The following is a 16532-nucleotide window of genomic DNA, read 5'->3' on the forward strand; positions in this document are numbered from 1 at the left end:
AATAATGAAACTATAAAAGTCAAAGAAAATCAAACTGAGGAATCAAATGAACCTTGAAACGTCATCTTAGTCGAACGAAAATAATTCAGTCACTATTTCCAATACTTTTCCAGAGAAAAATTGATTGACAATGTTTTTACACTTGGTCAAATGCGTTAATTGTTAAAAAATCGCCGGCAAGGAGGCCGACGTAAATTAGGGGGAGCGAAAAACCAAAGAATTTCTGAACGAATGTGAACTTGCGATTTTACTGTGATCCCACGTGTATCGCAGCGGTTAATAAATAAAATAAAAAAACAAAACAAAACGATACACGGTTTGTTCTGTGCGCGATTGATCGCGGCACGAAGGACTTCTTAGAATATTCTAGGAGTTCTTAGAATATTTGGAGGTGTGATTGGGTGTCTGTCCACTTTTGAGATGAGAGTACGCCGTTCGGGTAAACGTGTTCTTCGCCTGCACAAGTTTTGTCTACGTGAGCACCTTTTTCTGCTCCGCGTGGAGGAGTACGTCTGTTCAGGGTAAACTTTACTTTGCGGACGCCTGGATCGGATCCAGAACCGAACATCCTTTTGTGGATCGTTGGTCCCGCGGGACCAGATCGGATCAATGCGACGACAGATTGGTACTCCGCGATTACAATAGGTTTATTATATCATGTACAACGAATACGATGAAGTTAATAATATATCACTTCTAATATTACCATGTGGGAATTGTTATTTATTCCTTTGAGGAATTCCTTACCATTTCTGGGTCACATCCTACCTGTATAAATTAGGTGGATTTATTTCGTGAAAAATAAAGAATATTAGTTACAACAGTTCATGTGTTCTTCTTTTTCCCCTCGACCCCCAAAATTCCGGGAACAGCAAAATTTTTGAAATTACAGAAAGATTTTCGTGCCACCTCTTTTACTATCATGTTCTCCTAGTTAGAAATTCGACAATTGCGAAAATAGCGAAAAATTTTCGAAAATTCAGAAAATTGAACTTTGTATTAGGAGAACATGATAAAGAAGGAGGTGGCACGAAATTCAGTAGTATAAGTCAACGTCAGGCCAGACGCTCGAAAATTTTCGAAATTTCAGTAGTACAAGTCAACGACAAGCCAGACGGTCGAAAATTTTCTGGAATTTTTCGGAAATTTCAACTTTTGTATTAGGAGAACATGATATCAAAGGAGGTATCCGAATTTCAGTAGTACAAGTCAACGTCAGGCCAGACGCTCGAAATTTTCGAAATTTCAGTAGTACAAGTCAACGACAAGCCAGACGGTCGAAAATTTTCTGGGATTTTTCGGAAATTTCAACTTTTGTATTAGGAGAACATGATATCAAAGGAGGTATCCGAATTTCAGTAGTACAAGTCAACGTCGGGCCAGACGCTCGAAAATTTTCGAAATCTCAGTAGTACAAGTCAACGACAAGCCAGACGGTCGAAAATTTTCTGGGATTTTTCGGAAATTTCAACTTTTGTATTAGGAGAACATGATATCAAAGGAGGTATCCGAATTTCAGTAGTACAAGTCAACGTCGGGCCAGACGCTCGAAATTTTTCGAAATTTCAGTAGTACAAGTCAACGACAAGCCAGACGGTCGAAAATTTTCTGGAATTTTTCGGAAATTTCAACTTTTGTATTAGGAGAACATGATATCAAAGGAGGTATCCGATTTTCAGTAGTACAAGTCAACGTCGGGCCAGACGGTCGAAAATTTTCGAATTTCAGTAGTACAAGTCAACGACAAGCCAGACGCTCGAAAATTTTCGAAAATTCAGTGGTACAACTCAACGACAAGTCAGACGGTCGAAATTTTCCCAAATTTTCCGAGAAATCGCATTTTCTATTAGGAGAATATGATATTGAAGGAGGTGGCACGAAATTGGGAAAAATTGAGAGTTCAAAGAAATAATATACGCAGATTTCTCTTTTCATTACATCGTCTTTATTTGTGCATTGTTGATTCTTACAGAAAATGATTATATTAAAATACAATATAAATGTTTGTTTGTAACGTGGATTGCGCGTCGGTAACAGTGTGTTCACACATGGTAACGTCCATTAATTTAACGTCAGCGTTACCCGGCGATCTAAGTCGACACGATTCAGTTCCATTTCGATAGAGTTCGCTATTAAAAAACGAACGTTACCGATGGAGGCATTCCTAGATGGCGTTGTAGTTGAGTTCTAATAAACATTACAGAGATCAGTTTCGTACGCATTCGAAAACTATATAGAAAAATTATGGAGTCCTCAACTTCAATGTATTCAAAAGAGAATATTATTTACAGAGCAGCAATCAATGTACAACGCAGATACAAGAATATAATCTAACTTAGAATGCAAAATACACAACCTAAAGTCTTCATATTTTCATTCTCGCGGTCCCCTAAATCTTCTTCTTCCGTCGATCTGAAACACATGCACATATATCAAAATATATATTCTCGTCTCTACATCATACATAAAATCAATTATTATTTAATGAACAATTACAATTGAATGTTTGCATTCAAAAAACGTTTTATGCAGAGCGTAGCACTCGTCAGGCACAGTACCGTCTTTTCTCAAGAGACATTCTCTGGGCGTGTGTTTACGCTGCAACAGAGTATAACAATGTTATCATTCTTTCGAAGTAATCATTCCGATACGAGTTCATAAACACCATGACAGACGATCATGGGAGGTTAAAATAACTGGCTACGAATAGCATAATTTCTTACGGTTCGACAGCATTCACTTTCTAGCAAACACATCTTCAAGTTTGCACGAAGGGATGCGCATCTTGATGTGTCTTTCAATTGTTCGCCGTCAGACGAATATCGCATCATCTTGAATGATATATCGCGTGGAGACTTTCTTGCGGAATTGTTTACAACGGTGGTTATGTTTCATTCGTTTCGCAGAAGGTAACCTAACCTCGCTCTCGTGACGGATGTGTGATATACACACAACGCATATGGTCGGTGAAGGGCAGTTGTGTTCGATGAATGATCGAGTTAGGATCTAGACAGTCATCGTCTCTTGAGATGTAATTTTTTTTCGAGTAACATTTATGGAGGCTGATTAACAATCATGAAAGATACCGAAAGACAGAAAAGTACAAGGTAACTGACAGCTTCGGCTGTTTTTTTGATGACGTTTGACAGCTCACATATTTGATGTTTCGATTTTAATCATTTAGTTTTCGTAAAGTTGTTGCTTTTCGTTAATTTTATCGTGTAATTCTTTTTGATTGCACGTGTTACGCCGATCTTATTTTTGAGGATATGGTGTCATTTTTTCAGACAAATGGTTTATCAACGCGGAAATCAGAGGGAAGGTTCCCCGCATTATGTGTTTTTATATTCGGACGACGAAGCCAGCGAAGAAGAAGACAACATTCCTCTGCAACCGCGAAACAAGAGCTTATCGTTGCCACGAAAGGTGGAAGTGATTAATGTTCAGTTGAAGCCAGAGGACACTTTGCAAGCTGTAGCACTGAGATACAGATGCACGGTAATGCCCACTAAATGTTCAATGGATTATTAATGAAAGTTGACGATAAATATGGCTTTTCTAAATTATGCTTTCAGATATCCGAGTTGAAGAGAATCAATAAGATTCACAAGGAGAACGAAATCTATGCGAGACGTTTCATAAAGGTACCAGTTAAACCTTTCTCTCTGTTGACTGAAAATTTGACAGAGACTCAGACCGGACAAGCCAATCCATGCAATGTAAGTATAGCTGCTGATGAAGAAGCTAGAACCAGTACATCTACGCAAGATCCATTAGTGAATATAATCAACACTCCGGTTATAACTCAATCACCGAAAGCAGAGATTAATGCGATAATATTGAATTCGGTGTGCGAGCCCTTATCGACATACAATAATAGTAATAACTTAGAGATTGTTAGTGCAGATACTGACCAATTGCTTGCTTCGTCAGAGAGTAACTCAAATGACGCCCGTTTAACAGATACATTTAAGTGTTCTGGTGATGACTGCGGATTATCCTGGACACACCTCCTTGGGTTTTCCCTGTTCTTATGTTTAGCAGGGCCTATCTTGTACCTACTCTTATGCACAACAGTATTTTCATCTACTAACCATTCGGTGACTAATCATTAGCAATACTCTAAGAAAAATAATGCTGTCGCATGAATGTTAGATTACGAATGAATGTAAAATGTGAACCTAGAATCTCTGCCTACTAAGACTAGCCATTACATGACTGGTAAGGACTTGGAAACGACATTTCAAGACATTATTTTCTTATATTAATAATACACCTAAGTTGAAGTGCCTTTGTGAATATCTGATGTATAATATTGATATTAACAGGACTGTGAATACTAGTATGTGTGCGAATATGTATATTGTATATACATATATAATATTGTTATTCCGCGCATTATATAAATTACCACTTAATGGAGCAATTGCCAAAGACGTTCCCATTGGCAGTTGAGCTGCTCTCAAGATTCCTTGTATAGAGAGAATGGAACCTTTTTTAAGTTTTCTTGAAGATACGTGATATTAAGCGATTTTTAATCTCCTTTACTGTAATGACAACACTACGAATTAGCGTAATTTTTACTTGTGATGAATTCGTACATTTTATATGATTAATGTTGCTTCAAGTACAAACGAATTATTAAAATTGGACGAAGCATCTTCCTCTGCGGTGACGTTTTGATGTAATTATAACGCGTATTTTATTCAATATGGCTTTCGGCGTTATGTAAACTTTTGATAATATTTTCTTGTTGAAGTCTATGAGAAATATATTTTGTAACACTGAAGTTTGTCTCGCTTATTACATCCTCTAGCAATCTAATAATTTGGTAATCATACAATTTCCTCAGATTTTGTTTTTTTAATGCCCTGTACAATAAAATGCAATAAAGTTCCTATAGAAATGTTTTCTATTCTTTTATTGATTCTTATATGTCATAAGTTACAAAATCAAAATGTTAATTGATGTTTCTTGCAACCTTTACCAATCTGGTGTTACCTTCCTCTGCCAATTTGTAATCATTCCAAGATTTCCTACAATTAATGAAGTACATAAAGCATAACCACCTCCTTCTATAAACGCTTGAAAAAAGTCATTAAGTTAACTATGTTCAGAGTACGATAATGTCGTTCAGCCTAATCAATTCAGAAGACCGTCGTTAATTTCATCATTCTATACTTCATTAATACTAAACGTTAATTCTCAAGTTTTAATGTGCTACCAACCATTGATTGTATTTTCTGCGAACTTAGAACTTCTTAAAACTCTTCTTCGATCCAGTTCCCTTGGATACCTTCAGAACATTAAATCTGACTGTTTTACTGAGGGGTCTGCATTCTCCAATTGTGACAACATCACCTATTTCCACATCTCTGCAATACAAAACATTGATAATAAAAATAAAGAAACATTACTGACGAAACAATGAGTATTGAAATAAATCATTGATCAGTTGACGAAAAAGTTACATCAATTCTTTCTTCAGAAGACCGTCGTCAGTATCATCATGCAAACAAATAATTGCAAGCTTCGCGAAGTAGTATACAGTAATACTAACCTGAAGCAAGGACTAAGATGGACACTCATATTGCGATGGCGTTTTTCAAAACGATTGTACTTTCTGATATAATGCAGGTAATCCCTACGTATGACAATGGTCCTCTGCATTTTCATCTTTTGTACAACACCGGTGAGAATACGCCCTCTGATGGAAATGTTACCAGTGAATGGACATTTTTTGTCAATGTAAGTTCCCTCGATAGCCTAAACATCAATATTGAAAATTTAAATAGCGTCGCGACTTTTTCTTTTAATAAATAAAATGATACGTACCTCACGAGGTGTTTTGAATCCCAGACCGACATTTCGGCTATATCTCATAGGCTTCCTTCTCTTGGGGCCCAGACCTTTCTTGCGGTTAAGAAAGATCGTGGGTTGTTTTTGAAACGAACGCTCGGTCTATAAACATAAAAATGCATTTCTAAATCTCAGTGTTCCTCCTCAATCACACAAAATGGATCATTATCATTAGACGCATGGACTGTTTAGACAACCGAACCACGTGCAACGTTCGCACAGAAAGCCCTAACCTTTTCATAAAAGTCTCGAATAACGAATTCTTTTTTCTCATTAGTGACTGTTACGTTTGAAACGATCACTTGGACACAAATATTTAAAAAATAACAAAATTAAACAAGAAAAAATGTAGATATTGTCGTTGTTAACATCGGATACGTACCTGATCAGCCATCTTGTCCTACTGAAAGAGCGATCGACACCGGAAAGGCAACTCACGTCATTTTGTTTGTTCGAGTCTACAGTAGTGCCAACCTACAATGATGAAATGTCGTGTAATTTCAAGATTTAAAAAATTAAATTTGTAATGGGTTATTTGTTTCATTCTATTCGTACAAAACAAAGATATTTTCTTTATTTCCAAAATAATAAATTAATCGAAGCAATTCATTGTTTTCATTCAAATTAAAATTATTACTTTCCACGAACATGGATACAAAAACTATGTAGACGTTTCACCCAGATGAAATTTTGTATCTCTTACAGTGTAGTCAGCTTCAGAATAAATTTGTTGTATCACCACAGACGAGGTATAAGGATAGACCTATCATCTTATGGGACTTCATGTCTCATGTTCTGAAATATCGACTGTTCAAAAAATCAGAGATTTTTAGAATTATTCGTTTATTTTCTCATATTCGCGAGACTTCAGTGACTATATGTAGCTATTTTTAATTTTAATTCCTACCACTGAGGATGCTGTCAGCAAATTTTAGTTCCAACTGGTAATACAAGATGTGACACGAAAATGGTAATGGGGTTACGTGACCCCAAAAAAGTGGGCCACAAAAATATATTGGATGATAGGTCTATATTATACCTCGTCTGTGGTATCACGGAGGTTTCTTAGAATTCGTGAACATCGAACAAGTTCTGACAGAGGAGTTTCGCCTCTATTATGCTACTTTTTGATAGTAGTTTGAGAGGCTCGCCGTAAATGTCGCTGCTGGTTCCCGGTCGTTTCCCCGATGCGTAAAAAAATAAAATATTTATTAAATACGCCGCATCCGACCATTGTTTGTGCAGAGTATTGATTCCGTGTATTTTGGCGACAAACTTAAGGCAAGAAAGCCGACTGCATCGAGTGTTAGCGTATCTGTCGAACGAACGCGTTGAGAATCGTGCTTTACGAAAGACGGTGCACGAACGATCGATATGCCTATCTGTCTGTAAACTATGTAATCGTTGCGGACCGTACGTGTTTGTGGATGTTTCGATGGTTGACAGCTGTCAATCGTACATAGGTTGGTAGTGAGTCACCGCATCGTCAGTGGAACTAGGTGAAGACCGCTCTCATCGGCAGGTGACTAACAACCCAAGAATTACCGTTGCCTTCTGTTATTTTTTTTTTCCCTCTCTTTGTTGTGTTATCATTTATCGCGCACGCACTTCCTCGTTTTTAGCTGAGAACGGTCGATGTTTTTGTGACTCTCCTTTAGACAAACCTAAAACAATTCCAGCACTCTCGCTTTTTTGGCCTACAAGTTTTGTGCTGGTCCACCACAGGTATCACGCACCATCACCTACCCCCCTTTGTTCAGATGTCCAGGTATTTTTTGTAAGAGCTCTTTTTGTTTTACTTTGTTTCGCATCAAGTCGCATATACTCTGCCGAACAATTTGAATAACGCTCTCTCTTCGTTCCCATTGTTTCACAGCGATATAACCGGCATGGCGTCTAGTTCCGTCAGCCAGGAGGACTTTGACAATGACTACGAGTTATCGTCCAGAAGGTCCAGAATTAGAACGGCACGGGCACGGATTGGCCCACCCAGAACAGGAGACACCTCTTCGATAAACTTTCAAAGTAATTCTATCAAACGTTCTAATTATGTATCAGATACAACGTCATGGGAGTAAGTTATTGTTTTTATGAACTGCAATTGTCTCCGTCAACGTACTCTGCTTATTCTCCTGTGTATTAAAGTGCTTTGCACAAAGGGAAAACACGTATTAATCACGGGTATAGAACTACATTTGTACAGCTAATATTCTAAGTAATTTACGATTTGTTAAGCATACTATGTAAATGTTCTGTGTTCCAGAAAGTACACCAAATGTGGAGGAGCCCCAAGGCGTGTGTGAAACAAGCTCAAACAGTGCACCAGGACACGAGAGTCAACAGAACAAACCAATAATGAGGAAACAGGACAAACGCGTCACTGGCCGGTAAGTTGCTCCAACCATTGGCCCAATGGTGGAGTCGCAGAGATGAAGTTACAATAGATTTACGACCACTTGCCACTATTATGTAGATCCAGTATAGAGTTTGCATACTTTGCTAACGCTTTCTGGATCTGGTTCTAGTGTCTTTAGTGTCGTATCCTGTTTGCACAGGCCAACGCACATAAACAAGGGCAAGCAGCAACGTGATAGACGGAAACTTAGGGAAAAGAGGCGAAGCACAGGAGTAGTGCATTTACCGTCGACGGAGGTTTGTCACTATTTCCAGTCCCCTTAAGCTCCCAGATATCTTAATGACTCTGCAGTACTTTCGCAGCGAAGTGAAAGAGTCTTTTTGCATCGATGCTCGTTTGATATTCAAGTTCCTTAGTCTTTTCTATACTTTGCATGAGAATTTTAGATATTTTCGTTTTCGTCTTTGAATAACATGGAATCGAACAAGCAAAAGCAAGCGTGAAAGCAAGAACGTTCGTCTTTAATCTTTTATCTGCTATCTTCGATAATCTATATTATAACGTGTTTTTCTGATATGGTAGAATGGTAACACTGTTGAATGTACAACAAGTAGGATTGCACTTAGAAGCTCTGTTGAGATATATATATATATATATACATATATAGAGTGAGTTTTACAAGGTGTGTTCGTTCCGCGAGTATAATGGATATTAGTGAGAGATTTTGTGTGCGAAACCCGTTGTTACTCCGCAATGTAATTTCGTTAGCGACTTAATTCTGCAGAGTACAGGAGGTAGTACAGGAGAAGATGAAGAAGAGCTTAGTGGCACTTGTCTTGAAACTAAACACAACACATATCACAATGAGTTCCTTGATCCTGAACTCATAGAAGTAAGTTCGTGCTATTATACATAATTATATATCTGTATTATCTATACCTATATACCATAAATATCTGTTTGATATATTATATATTACACTGTGGACGCGGTGTGAAACGCGGAAACACCTGTAACAGTGCCAATGTATGTACGTGAAACTACTGCATGTTTCAGGAACGGGCAGCAAAAATGTTTACACAAAGGCGGAACAAAAGGTATAAAACACTGTGATATCTATTATGGTAGCGGAATCATAAATGAAATTAGTGCTTTAGTGACAATTTAGTAGTTACTTGTAATAAACTGCTACTGCTTTTTAGGCATTACCGTACTTCCTACAGGTCATGTATAAATAGGCACAGTTGGTAAGTGCTACTGTACGTGACAATGTACAATTAGGCACGACCTGTACGAAGTACGGTAGAGCTAAGTAGATTCTTTTAAATACGAGCCTGCGTATTGTAACAAAAGTACGTAAGTCCTTTGTATACCATTTTTATATACATACAAAACGATCTCGGAATCGGTGAAAACTTATAATCACTCCTGTAATCTACTCTTCTCGATCATATCTGTAACTTATCCTGTTAATCATGTTACGCTACAGCGCAAACAAACCGACTAACAGAAATCTAAAAGATCAACCGAAATCACACTACTAGAGATTACCGGATAGGATCGTTTACATTAAGGGTCGTGCCTAATATATTGTTATAGGCAGTCCGGACCAACATGTCGACATGCCTCCACTAACGTGAGAAAAATGCAAATTTCATTTTAGCCATTCCGATTTCGAAGCAGACGACGAGGAGTTCGATTCGTTGAACCAGTCGGACAGTGTCAACCAGTCGGACCATGGTAACCATGAACCCCAGACGTCAGTGACCACTGGCAGCAGGCCTAGAGTTCCCACACCAACAGGCGATAATCCCCATGAGGTACTATAGCATACTGATGCTTCGCTAACAGCAGCAGGCATATCTCAGGCACAAATCGTTCGATCAAAAAACAAAATGACTTTGTAACGACCTCGAATAACCTTGATAATATAGGCCATTGTCTTGTACACTCTATCAAAAAATGATTTTGATCGACTGTATTCTGGCCAGAGATAGTACTGCGCGAAGATTGTAAAGTTGTTGCATATGCAATGTCTGATTTTAGAATGCGAATGTTAAAAATCAGTATTGGGGCTGTACAACGGTGCTTATCTTGATCAATAAGTTTATTTAGAAGGTTGCATTCGTTCGAAATCGGACATTTCATGTGCAACAACCTGAGATAATTGTCGCGTTGAACGATTTCAGTTGATCGAACGGGCCCAGGAGGAGAACAGGAGGCTACTGTCGCTCCTCGAGGACCGGGATCACAAGATCATAGCGTTGGAGGCGCGTCTGTTGCAGCAACAGCACGAAATGACCATGGAACGGGAACGATTGCGGGAAGAGAACGCAGCGTTGATTTGCGCGATGGCCGCTCTTGCCAGCAAATAATTATTATTATTATTCTCTTCACGCGAGGCAGCCCGGCGACGCACCGTGTCAATCCTACGGATCGATTTCTTAGATATCGCGGATCAGCCGCGAATTAAGCAAACATATACCAATAGTTTCCATTAATCGTGAATTTACTTGTTAAATAAATAGCCGAGACAGGCAGATAGCGAAGCGGCTTTCAAGATGGCGCGCGAAAGGGACGCGAACACGGTAACCGAAAAAGAAAAGAAAAGAAAAAAATGGAAAGAAAGAAAGAAAATTCACGCGACGATTTATAAATCGGCGATAAGTTTAACGCTACAATAGTTCCGCGCTACAAGATTCCTCCTTGTATATCATGTTTTTTCGTAAAACAAGCAATAGATCTCGTCGCACGAGCAGAAGAGTGAGGTAATCATAATTTATCCGCTTCACCTATAGAGAGCTTTAGTTGAGTGAATTTTATTAACGCAGTGGAGAGGTAAAGAAGGAAAAAAAGAAGTATATATAAATATAAAATATCTAAATATATACTGTTTTGCGTCGTCGTATTGTTGGTATCTAATCATGGTCGGTAAGGTGGGGTTGAATATGTTTTCTCGCGATGTAACCGCGTGAAAAAACGGTACACGAGGTGCTCCGAGTTTGTTACTAATATCGTTGTTAGACCAGCGACTGGGAATCATCGTCGAATCTATGCTTGACGCGACCGCAGGACCTTTCTAAGTACCCGGAGTTTTATACTGTGAAAACTGATCTGCAGTAGCGTGGCGTGCAAAATGCGTATCCGAATCTATTTTTCAACGATTCTTTGACAAAAGTCTTAAACGTGTTAGAAACAGCGCTGCGTATCGATGCCGCAACAAAATAGGAATTTTCTTGCGGATAACCCGCAAAACGATAGGCTTAGTTCCGTAGAGTACACGTTAGGAAACGATAATGTTTTGTAACCCCGTAGGTTTTGCACGTCACCGCGAACTTTTTTACTCGCGAAGATGTCCGCTTCGCCGCGTCTATCTCATCGGTGTAAGGTTTAAGGCAACGGCGTAATTCACACGGATTCGTGCGTACAGAAGTTCTTGCAAACCTTGAGGAGGCACAAAACAAATGATTCCGTACCGCATTTAATTCGACCGGGAACGAGGGACCGAGTGAAACGAGTCCAGCAGACAAAGCACGAATCCCCTGTATTTACTAATTAATTGTATACAACTAGAGCTCCGAGGCTTGTCCGTCTCTGTCACTGTAAACGAATTGTAACGTGACCGTCTATACCTTGTAACAGCGGATACTGTCCGGGAGCTTCGGTTACAACCTATTTTACAGCCAAGCGTGTATACAGGCTGTTCCATACAAGATGGCGCTTCTTGCGTACACGCGTGTGCAGGAGACTGAGAATGCGAGTGCATTGTGCATGTGAGCGAGCATTGCCGAGAGAAAGTAACAGGTCGAATTTGTAACTTACGTACTTGATCGTGTGCACAATCATATTTTTATTTGTCAAGTGAACTATGGAATAAGGGAACCCATGTGCAGCAGCAGCAGCAGCCGCCATCCTGGTTCCACCTAATGTCGTCGATTTCAGTTTTCGAGGAAAGCGTGTCGACACAGAGATTGCTCGGTCTAAGATGATTGAACCCGACTCCATCGCAAGAATTTGGGAATTTGGAAACTTTATTATATTCGAAATTCAATATTTTCTGTCTAAATAAACATGTTCTTAATAATCGCCTCTTTTATCTTCCCCCATGACCCTGAAAATTCTTTTATACTTACGGGGACAATGTTCTTCGGTGGCTTGCACGTATTCTCCATAGTTCATTATGTTATATTATGCGCTTCAAAAGTTTTGCGACGCAACCAGCAATTTTACTCGTTGAAGCAAAGCTCTTCAGAACCAAAATTTTATTCTGGAAAAATTCGGAACGATTGCGATACGAGTTGGTCTGATCTTTTTTTTTTGTCAAAATATCAACGAAAACATACTAAACGCTTCAGGAAGTTTGAAGCCAGTTCAGCTCCTCTGCGGAGTCTTCCTGAATGTAATTACCGCTTCAAGGACGAACGGTTACGTAGCCACGTCGAAGGATGGGTTATCGCCAACGACTATTTATCGCAGGTCGACATATACAATTTTATTGTTAAAGTTCTTCCACAATCCAATAAACGCTACATACACATATACATTCTTACGACGCAACAGGTACTACACGCTCATGGCCTTCTTCCGCCCCCCACCCTCTCACTCTCTCTCTCTCTCTCTCTCCTTCTCTCAATTCCTCTCTCATTCTTTTTACACAATGCTCACTCACATTGTCTCCTGTCTGCCTTCACTCTGCGATATTATGTCTCTATGTACAACGCTATTCGCTACACTTTTTACAAGGACCACCATAGGATCCCATAGGACGCCAACCGCTTCCGCTGGTTCCTCGCCCATGGTCCGTTGAAGAGGGAAAATAAAGGCGACGTCTCTTTGATATGTACCGTTTTATCTTCTTCTTCGAGAGAATTAGAGAATACTTGAAGGAACTTGCTCTGTCTCGTCACTTTACTACCATGAACCCTTTTATATTTGTCTCTTCGCAACTATAGGTTTTCTTTCTCTCTCTCTCTCTCTCGCTTGCTCGCTCGCTCGCTAGCTTATCGAGCTTTTATTGTCAACAGTTGAGTCTCTAACGTAGAAAGGCATATCGGTTTCGGTGAAAAAGCGATTTCTCTTTGCTACATCCTCTTCCTTCCGTTTTGAACAGCTGCTCGGTTTGATTAACAGCGGCGATTGTCGTGTGTGTGTCCTAACAGTATATATCCGCGCACTTGTTATACTTGTTATACTTGTTACACCGTGTTACATCCTATGCCGACGGCTTGTTCTGCGCCTTTTCCCGTAGGTAGGCCGTCAACTCTTTCTCGAGGTATATTTTTGTTTTGTTTTTTTTTGTTTTCGACGATCAAACTGGATTTTCCCTGCTCCTCGTTTCTCGTCTTTCGCGAGGATGACTCGTCCGGTTCGAATAAAAGCGGTAGATTACGAAGCTTGGATACATACGCGGCCTCCTCTCAAAGGCGACCGGAAACTGCTCTGTAACGCATCCGAACGTAATGTACAAAATGGCGGCGGCTACAGCGAATCGCTTTCGGCGACCTTCCTCGAGCTCGTTTCTCGCTCGAAGGTGCGCGCGTGGGCCTCTCGAGTTGCTCGCAAGCTCAATGAACCTGGCCTGGTGAAGCTTTCCCGTTAATTGGCACGCTCGATTTTCAATCACGGGGGCCTCAATCGAATTTTTAGAACACCTTGATCTCGGCAGTTACAGAAAATTATTGCAGATTTCTATATTCTTGTTATTTCTCATATTTCTATATCCTTGTTCTCACAAGTTAAATTCTACGGAAAACATTGTATTTTAAAGTTCTCTCAAAGATGAATAAAAGTCTGCAGTTCAATAACAAGAACGCTGTAAAAATTACCCAGAAGAACCTCGAGATGTTCAGTTGATTTAAATGGAAAAGTATAGTGTTCCCTTGGACATCACGTGACCAAAATCGAGAGGCTTTCCTCGCCGAAGCGCATCGATCTCTTACAATAAATTTTCGTGGTTGCATCGAAGCTTGGAACTCGTCGCGTAAAATCGTTTTGGTAAAAAAGGAGAAAAAAAAAAGAAAAGAAAATAAAGGAAAAAACAGAACAAAAATAATCGTATACGTGTCGTCTCTCTGTCGAGTCTCTCTACCGACGACGTGTTCTATTTACTCTAAATTAATTGGCGTGTACGCGCGTATTTGTGTGTCTGTGTGTGTGTATAGGGCCATTTATACTGCCATTCTCTCCCATCCCTCTCTCTCTTTCTCTCATTCTCGTTCGCACCTTAAAGTAAATCAATTACATCCCGACAAACGACTAGATGATCACGATGGTTGGATCTCAACCAGATCCTTAAATGCTACGGACCGCGCTTCTTCGTGTGGTTAAGTTAGACTTCCGGTTAACGATACACAAATTATCCATTATCAAATATAAACCACCTCTCGCTCTATCGAGTAGCGTGTTGTGAATATACGAGTACAGATACAAATAGGCAAAGGCAAAAAAAGAAAAGAAAAACGCAAACATAGTGATCTCCGCCGCGCCGAGAACACTCGGACCGTTCGAGATCACCGAACACCGGTCCGTAGCGGTTCTAACGTTAATCGCTGGACCGCGGATCTTCACGGAGAACACAAATTTTTCTAAGAAACGTTCTTTTCGTCCTTCGGTCGTTTTAACAAGGTCGCGTCGATTTTCTCGGATTCGGTGAATCTTCGTACGGTTACGATTTACACCGATTTTTCTGGTGAACGCATCAAATCCGCAGCCCAATTAATACCGATCATCGAACGATCCCGAGCTCGAGCGAGAGTCAAAGTAATTTCTATAGTTCGCCGTGTGTTCACGGCTCCGTGGAAATGTTCGAACGAGCTCGGGATTGTTCGACGACCAACGCACGCGTTCTTCGCGATACCGAACCCAAGTGGTCAGGACGCGACAAATTGTTATTGACCTCAATTGACATATTCGACCGTGCTCGTCGTTCACGTCGAAAAACGACGTTGTCCCAGGGTGCAACCCTCTCCTCGTTTATTCGAAAAACGCACCCCTTCCCTCTTCTCTCTCTCTCTCTCTCTCTCTCTCTCTCTCTCTCTCTCTCTCTCTCTCTCTCGCAACAACACCAGTGTCCCTAAGCAAGGTGTACCTCTATGATCCCGCCGCGATTCGAACGGAGAATATACACGTTAAAAGTAAGAATGAGGTTCGCGAAACTAAAAAGAGTCTTTCCGAAATTGTACACGTGGTATAAATCGTTTCCGAAAAGGTACCGAGAAAAATGGAGAACGACGCTCCGCCTCGAGGGAAATCGGACGAACCCAACTCGGGCCGGACTCGGGCTTTCTCTCCTGGACCTTCGTGCTTGGAACACTGTCGCTCGCCTAAGTACACCAGTTTCTTCGCGACCGATTGCACCGAGTCTCTCTCTCTCTCCGACGAAATAAATAATCCGCGTGGCCCGCGGGGATCGTTTTTCTCAATTTTATCCCGGCGGCCATCGCGCCCACGGACTCGCTCTTCCACACACCACGGAAATAAGTTATTCGGTCGGTTATCAAGTAATCTGTCTCAGCCTATCCCTTCTTCGGGGTCTGGGGCGATCGCCAAGGCACGTGTTTATAGTAGCAAAAGTAGATCCGAGTGTCTCTCTTCGAGTTCTTCTTCGAGTTCTTTCGTTTCCGACGGTTCGGCTGTCGGTTCGGCTTGTTCCGCCATCGCGGTCTCTCGCGAACAGGAAGAACGACTCGGACGTACAGGATATGTATCAGAGTTTCAATCGTTGGCTCTTCCGGTTGGACCAGCAGGATACGAGACGCCGGCTCCAACCTCCTCGGTAGACGAAGCCCTCAGACGCTGCAACCGGATGTCACCTCTTCGCTGTTCTGCTGATGGGACCAGCGACACTGGTGGCAGCTCTTCGGCTCTTCGGGGGCTGGCGCTACCACTCCTCCCGACGCTCTTAGACCTTGCTCCAGCTCCAGCAACTGGCCCATGAAGTTCAGGTTCGGGCTGATGATCGGCCGCGCGTTCTTCACCAGCTTGTACGCTTCCACCATCGACAGGCCCTTGTGCCGCATTATGTACGCGATCGCGATCGTCGCGCTGCGCGACACGCCCGCTTGACAGTGCACCAGCACGCTGCTTCCTCCTTTTCGGGCTTCCTCTGCAAAGACGAATCAATTATTATTTCGCCATCGAAACACTCCATGATGAATTTTTTCAAAATTAACCCTTCGACGACGAACGTTCTATTCAATACATCAGGCCCACAGATGTCTAGTTCAACCATTTAGTATATTTCACACTGAGCTTACCGAGCATTAAAAATGATTATTCGAAATTACTTCACAAAAATAACGAGAATGCATCTATTGAG

General features: G+C 40.8%; 5 protein-coding genes across 19 annotated transcripts in view; 2 read left to right on the top strand and 3 right to left on the bottom strand.

Moving 5' to 3' along the window:
- Positions 1–2240: 2240 nt before the first annotated feature.
- LOC143361510 (cytochrome c oxidase assembly factor 5) lies at positions 2241–2853 on the bottom strand. Its single transcript, XM_076800981.1, has 3 exons — positions 2724–2853; positions 2497–2598; positions 2241–2412 (listed from the first exon to the last, which is right to left on the bottom strand). The coding sequence occupies exons 1-3, from the start codon at positions 2829–2831 to the stop codon at positions 2374–2376; spliced, it is 249 nt and encodes an 82-aa protein (XP_076657096.1). The 5' UTR covers positions 2832–2853; the 3' UTR covers positions 2241–2373.
- A 113-nt stretch (positions 2854–2966) lies between these two features.
- LOC143361505 (lysM and putative peptidoglycan-binding domain-containing protein 3) lies at positions 2967–4516 on the top strand. The gene is made up of 3 exons (XM_076800978.1): positions 2967–3107; positions 3288–3498; positions 3576–4516. Exons 1-3 carry the CDS (start codon positions 3076–3078, stop codon positions 4113–4115), a joined length of 783 nt encoding a protein of 260 aa, XP_076657093.1. The 5' UTR covers positions 2967–3075; the 3' UTR covers positions 4116–4516.
- A 378-nt stretch (positions 4517–4894) lies between these two features.
- Positions 4895–6333, bottom strand: Rps11 (ribosomal protein S11). Its single transcript, XM_076800980.1, has 5 exons — positions 6242–6333; positions 5836–5961; positions 5561–5766; positions 5229–5375; positions 4895–5036 (listed from the first exon to the last, which is right to left on the bottom strand). The coding sequence occupies exons 1-4, from the start codon at positions 6251–6253 to the stop codon at positions 5252–5254; spliced, it is 468 nt and encodes a 155-aa protein (XP_076657095.1). The 5' UTR covers positions 6254–6333; the 3' UTR covers positions 4895–5036; positions 5229–5251.
- Positions 6334–6967: 634 nt separating this feature from the next.
- LOC143361504 (uncharacterized) lies at positions 6968–14241 on the top strand. Of its 13 annotated transcripts, none has more exons than XM_076800967.1 (10): positions 6968–7322; positions 7585–7636; positions 7736–7884; positions 8123–8246; positions 8385–8511; positions 9000–9107; positions 9272–9312; positions 9418–9462; positions 9879–10035; positions 10423–14241. In XM_076800967.1, exons 1-10 carry the CDS (start codon positions 7295–7297, stop codon positions 10588–10590), a joined length of 999 nt encoding a protein of 332 aa, XP_076657082.1. In that variant the 5' UTR covers positions 6968–7294; the 3' UTR covers positions 10591–14241. The 13 variants fall into 13 exon arrangements, with proteins under 13 accessions (XP_076657082.1, XP_076657083.1, XP_076657080.1 ...); XM_076800968.1 differs by having other exon boundaries at positions 6976–7322; positions 8415–8511; positions 10405–14241; XM_076800965.1 differs by having other exon boundaries at positions 6977–7322; positions 10405–14241.
- Positions 13178–16532, bottom strand: part of LOC143361493 (uncharacterized) — a 108221-nt gene continuing 104866 nt past the window's right edge. For 2 of the 3 annotated variants that reach the window (XR_013083468.1, XR_013083469.1), the window contains exons 7-8: positions 15275–16319; positions 13178–15242 (exon numbers count right to left, since the gene is read on the bottom strand). Coding sequence is in view for 1 of the 3 variants with exons in the window: in XM_076800937.1 (XP_076657052.1) it covers positions 16003–16319 (317 nt within the window). In the remaining 2 variants the exon portion in view is untranslated. Of the gene's footprint in view, positions 16320–16532 lie in introns of all 3 variants that reach the window. The other variant, XM_076800937.1, reaches the window with a different exon arrangement.

Source organism: Halictus rubicundus, chromosome 15, assembly GCF_050948215.1.
Source record: "Halictus rubicundus isolate RS-2024b chromosome 15, iyHalRubi1_principal, whole genome shotgun sequence".
Classification (NCBI taxonomy): domain Eukaryota; kingdom Metazoa; phylum Arthropoda; class Insecta; order Hymenoptera; family Halictidae; genus Halictus; species Halictus rubicundus.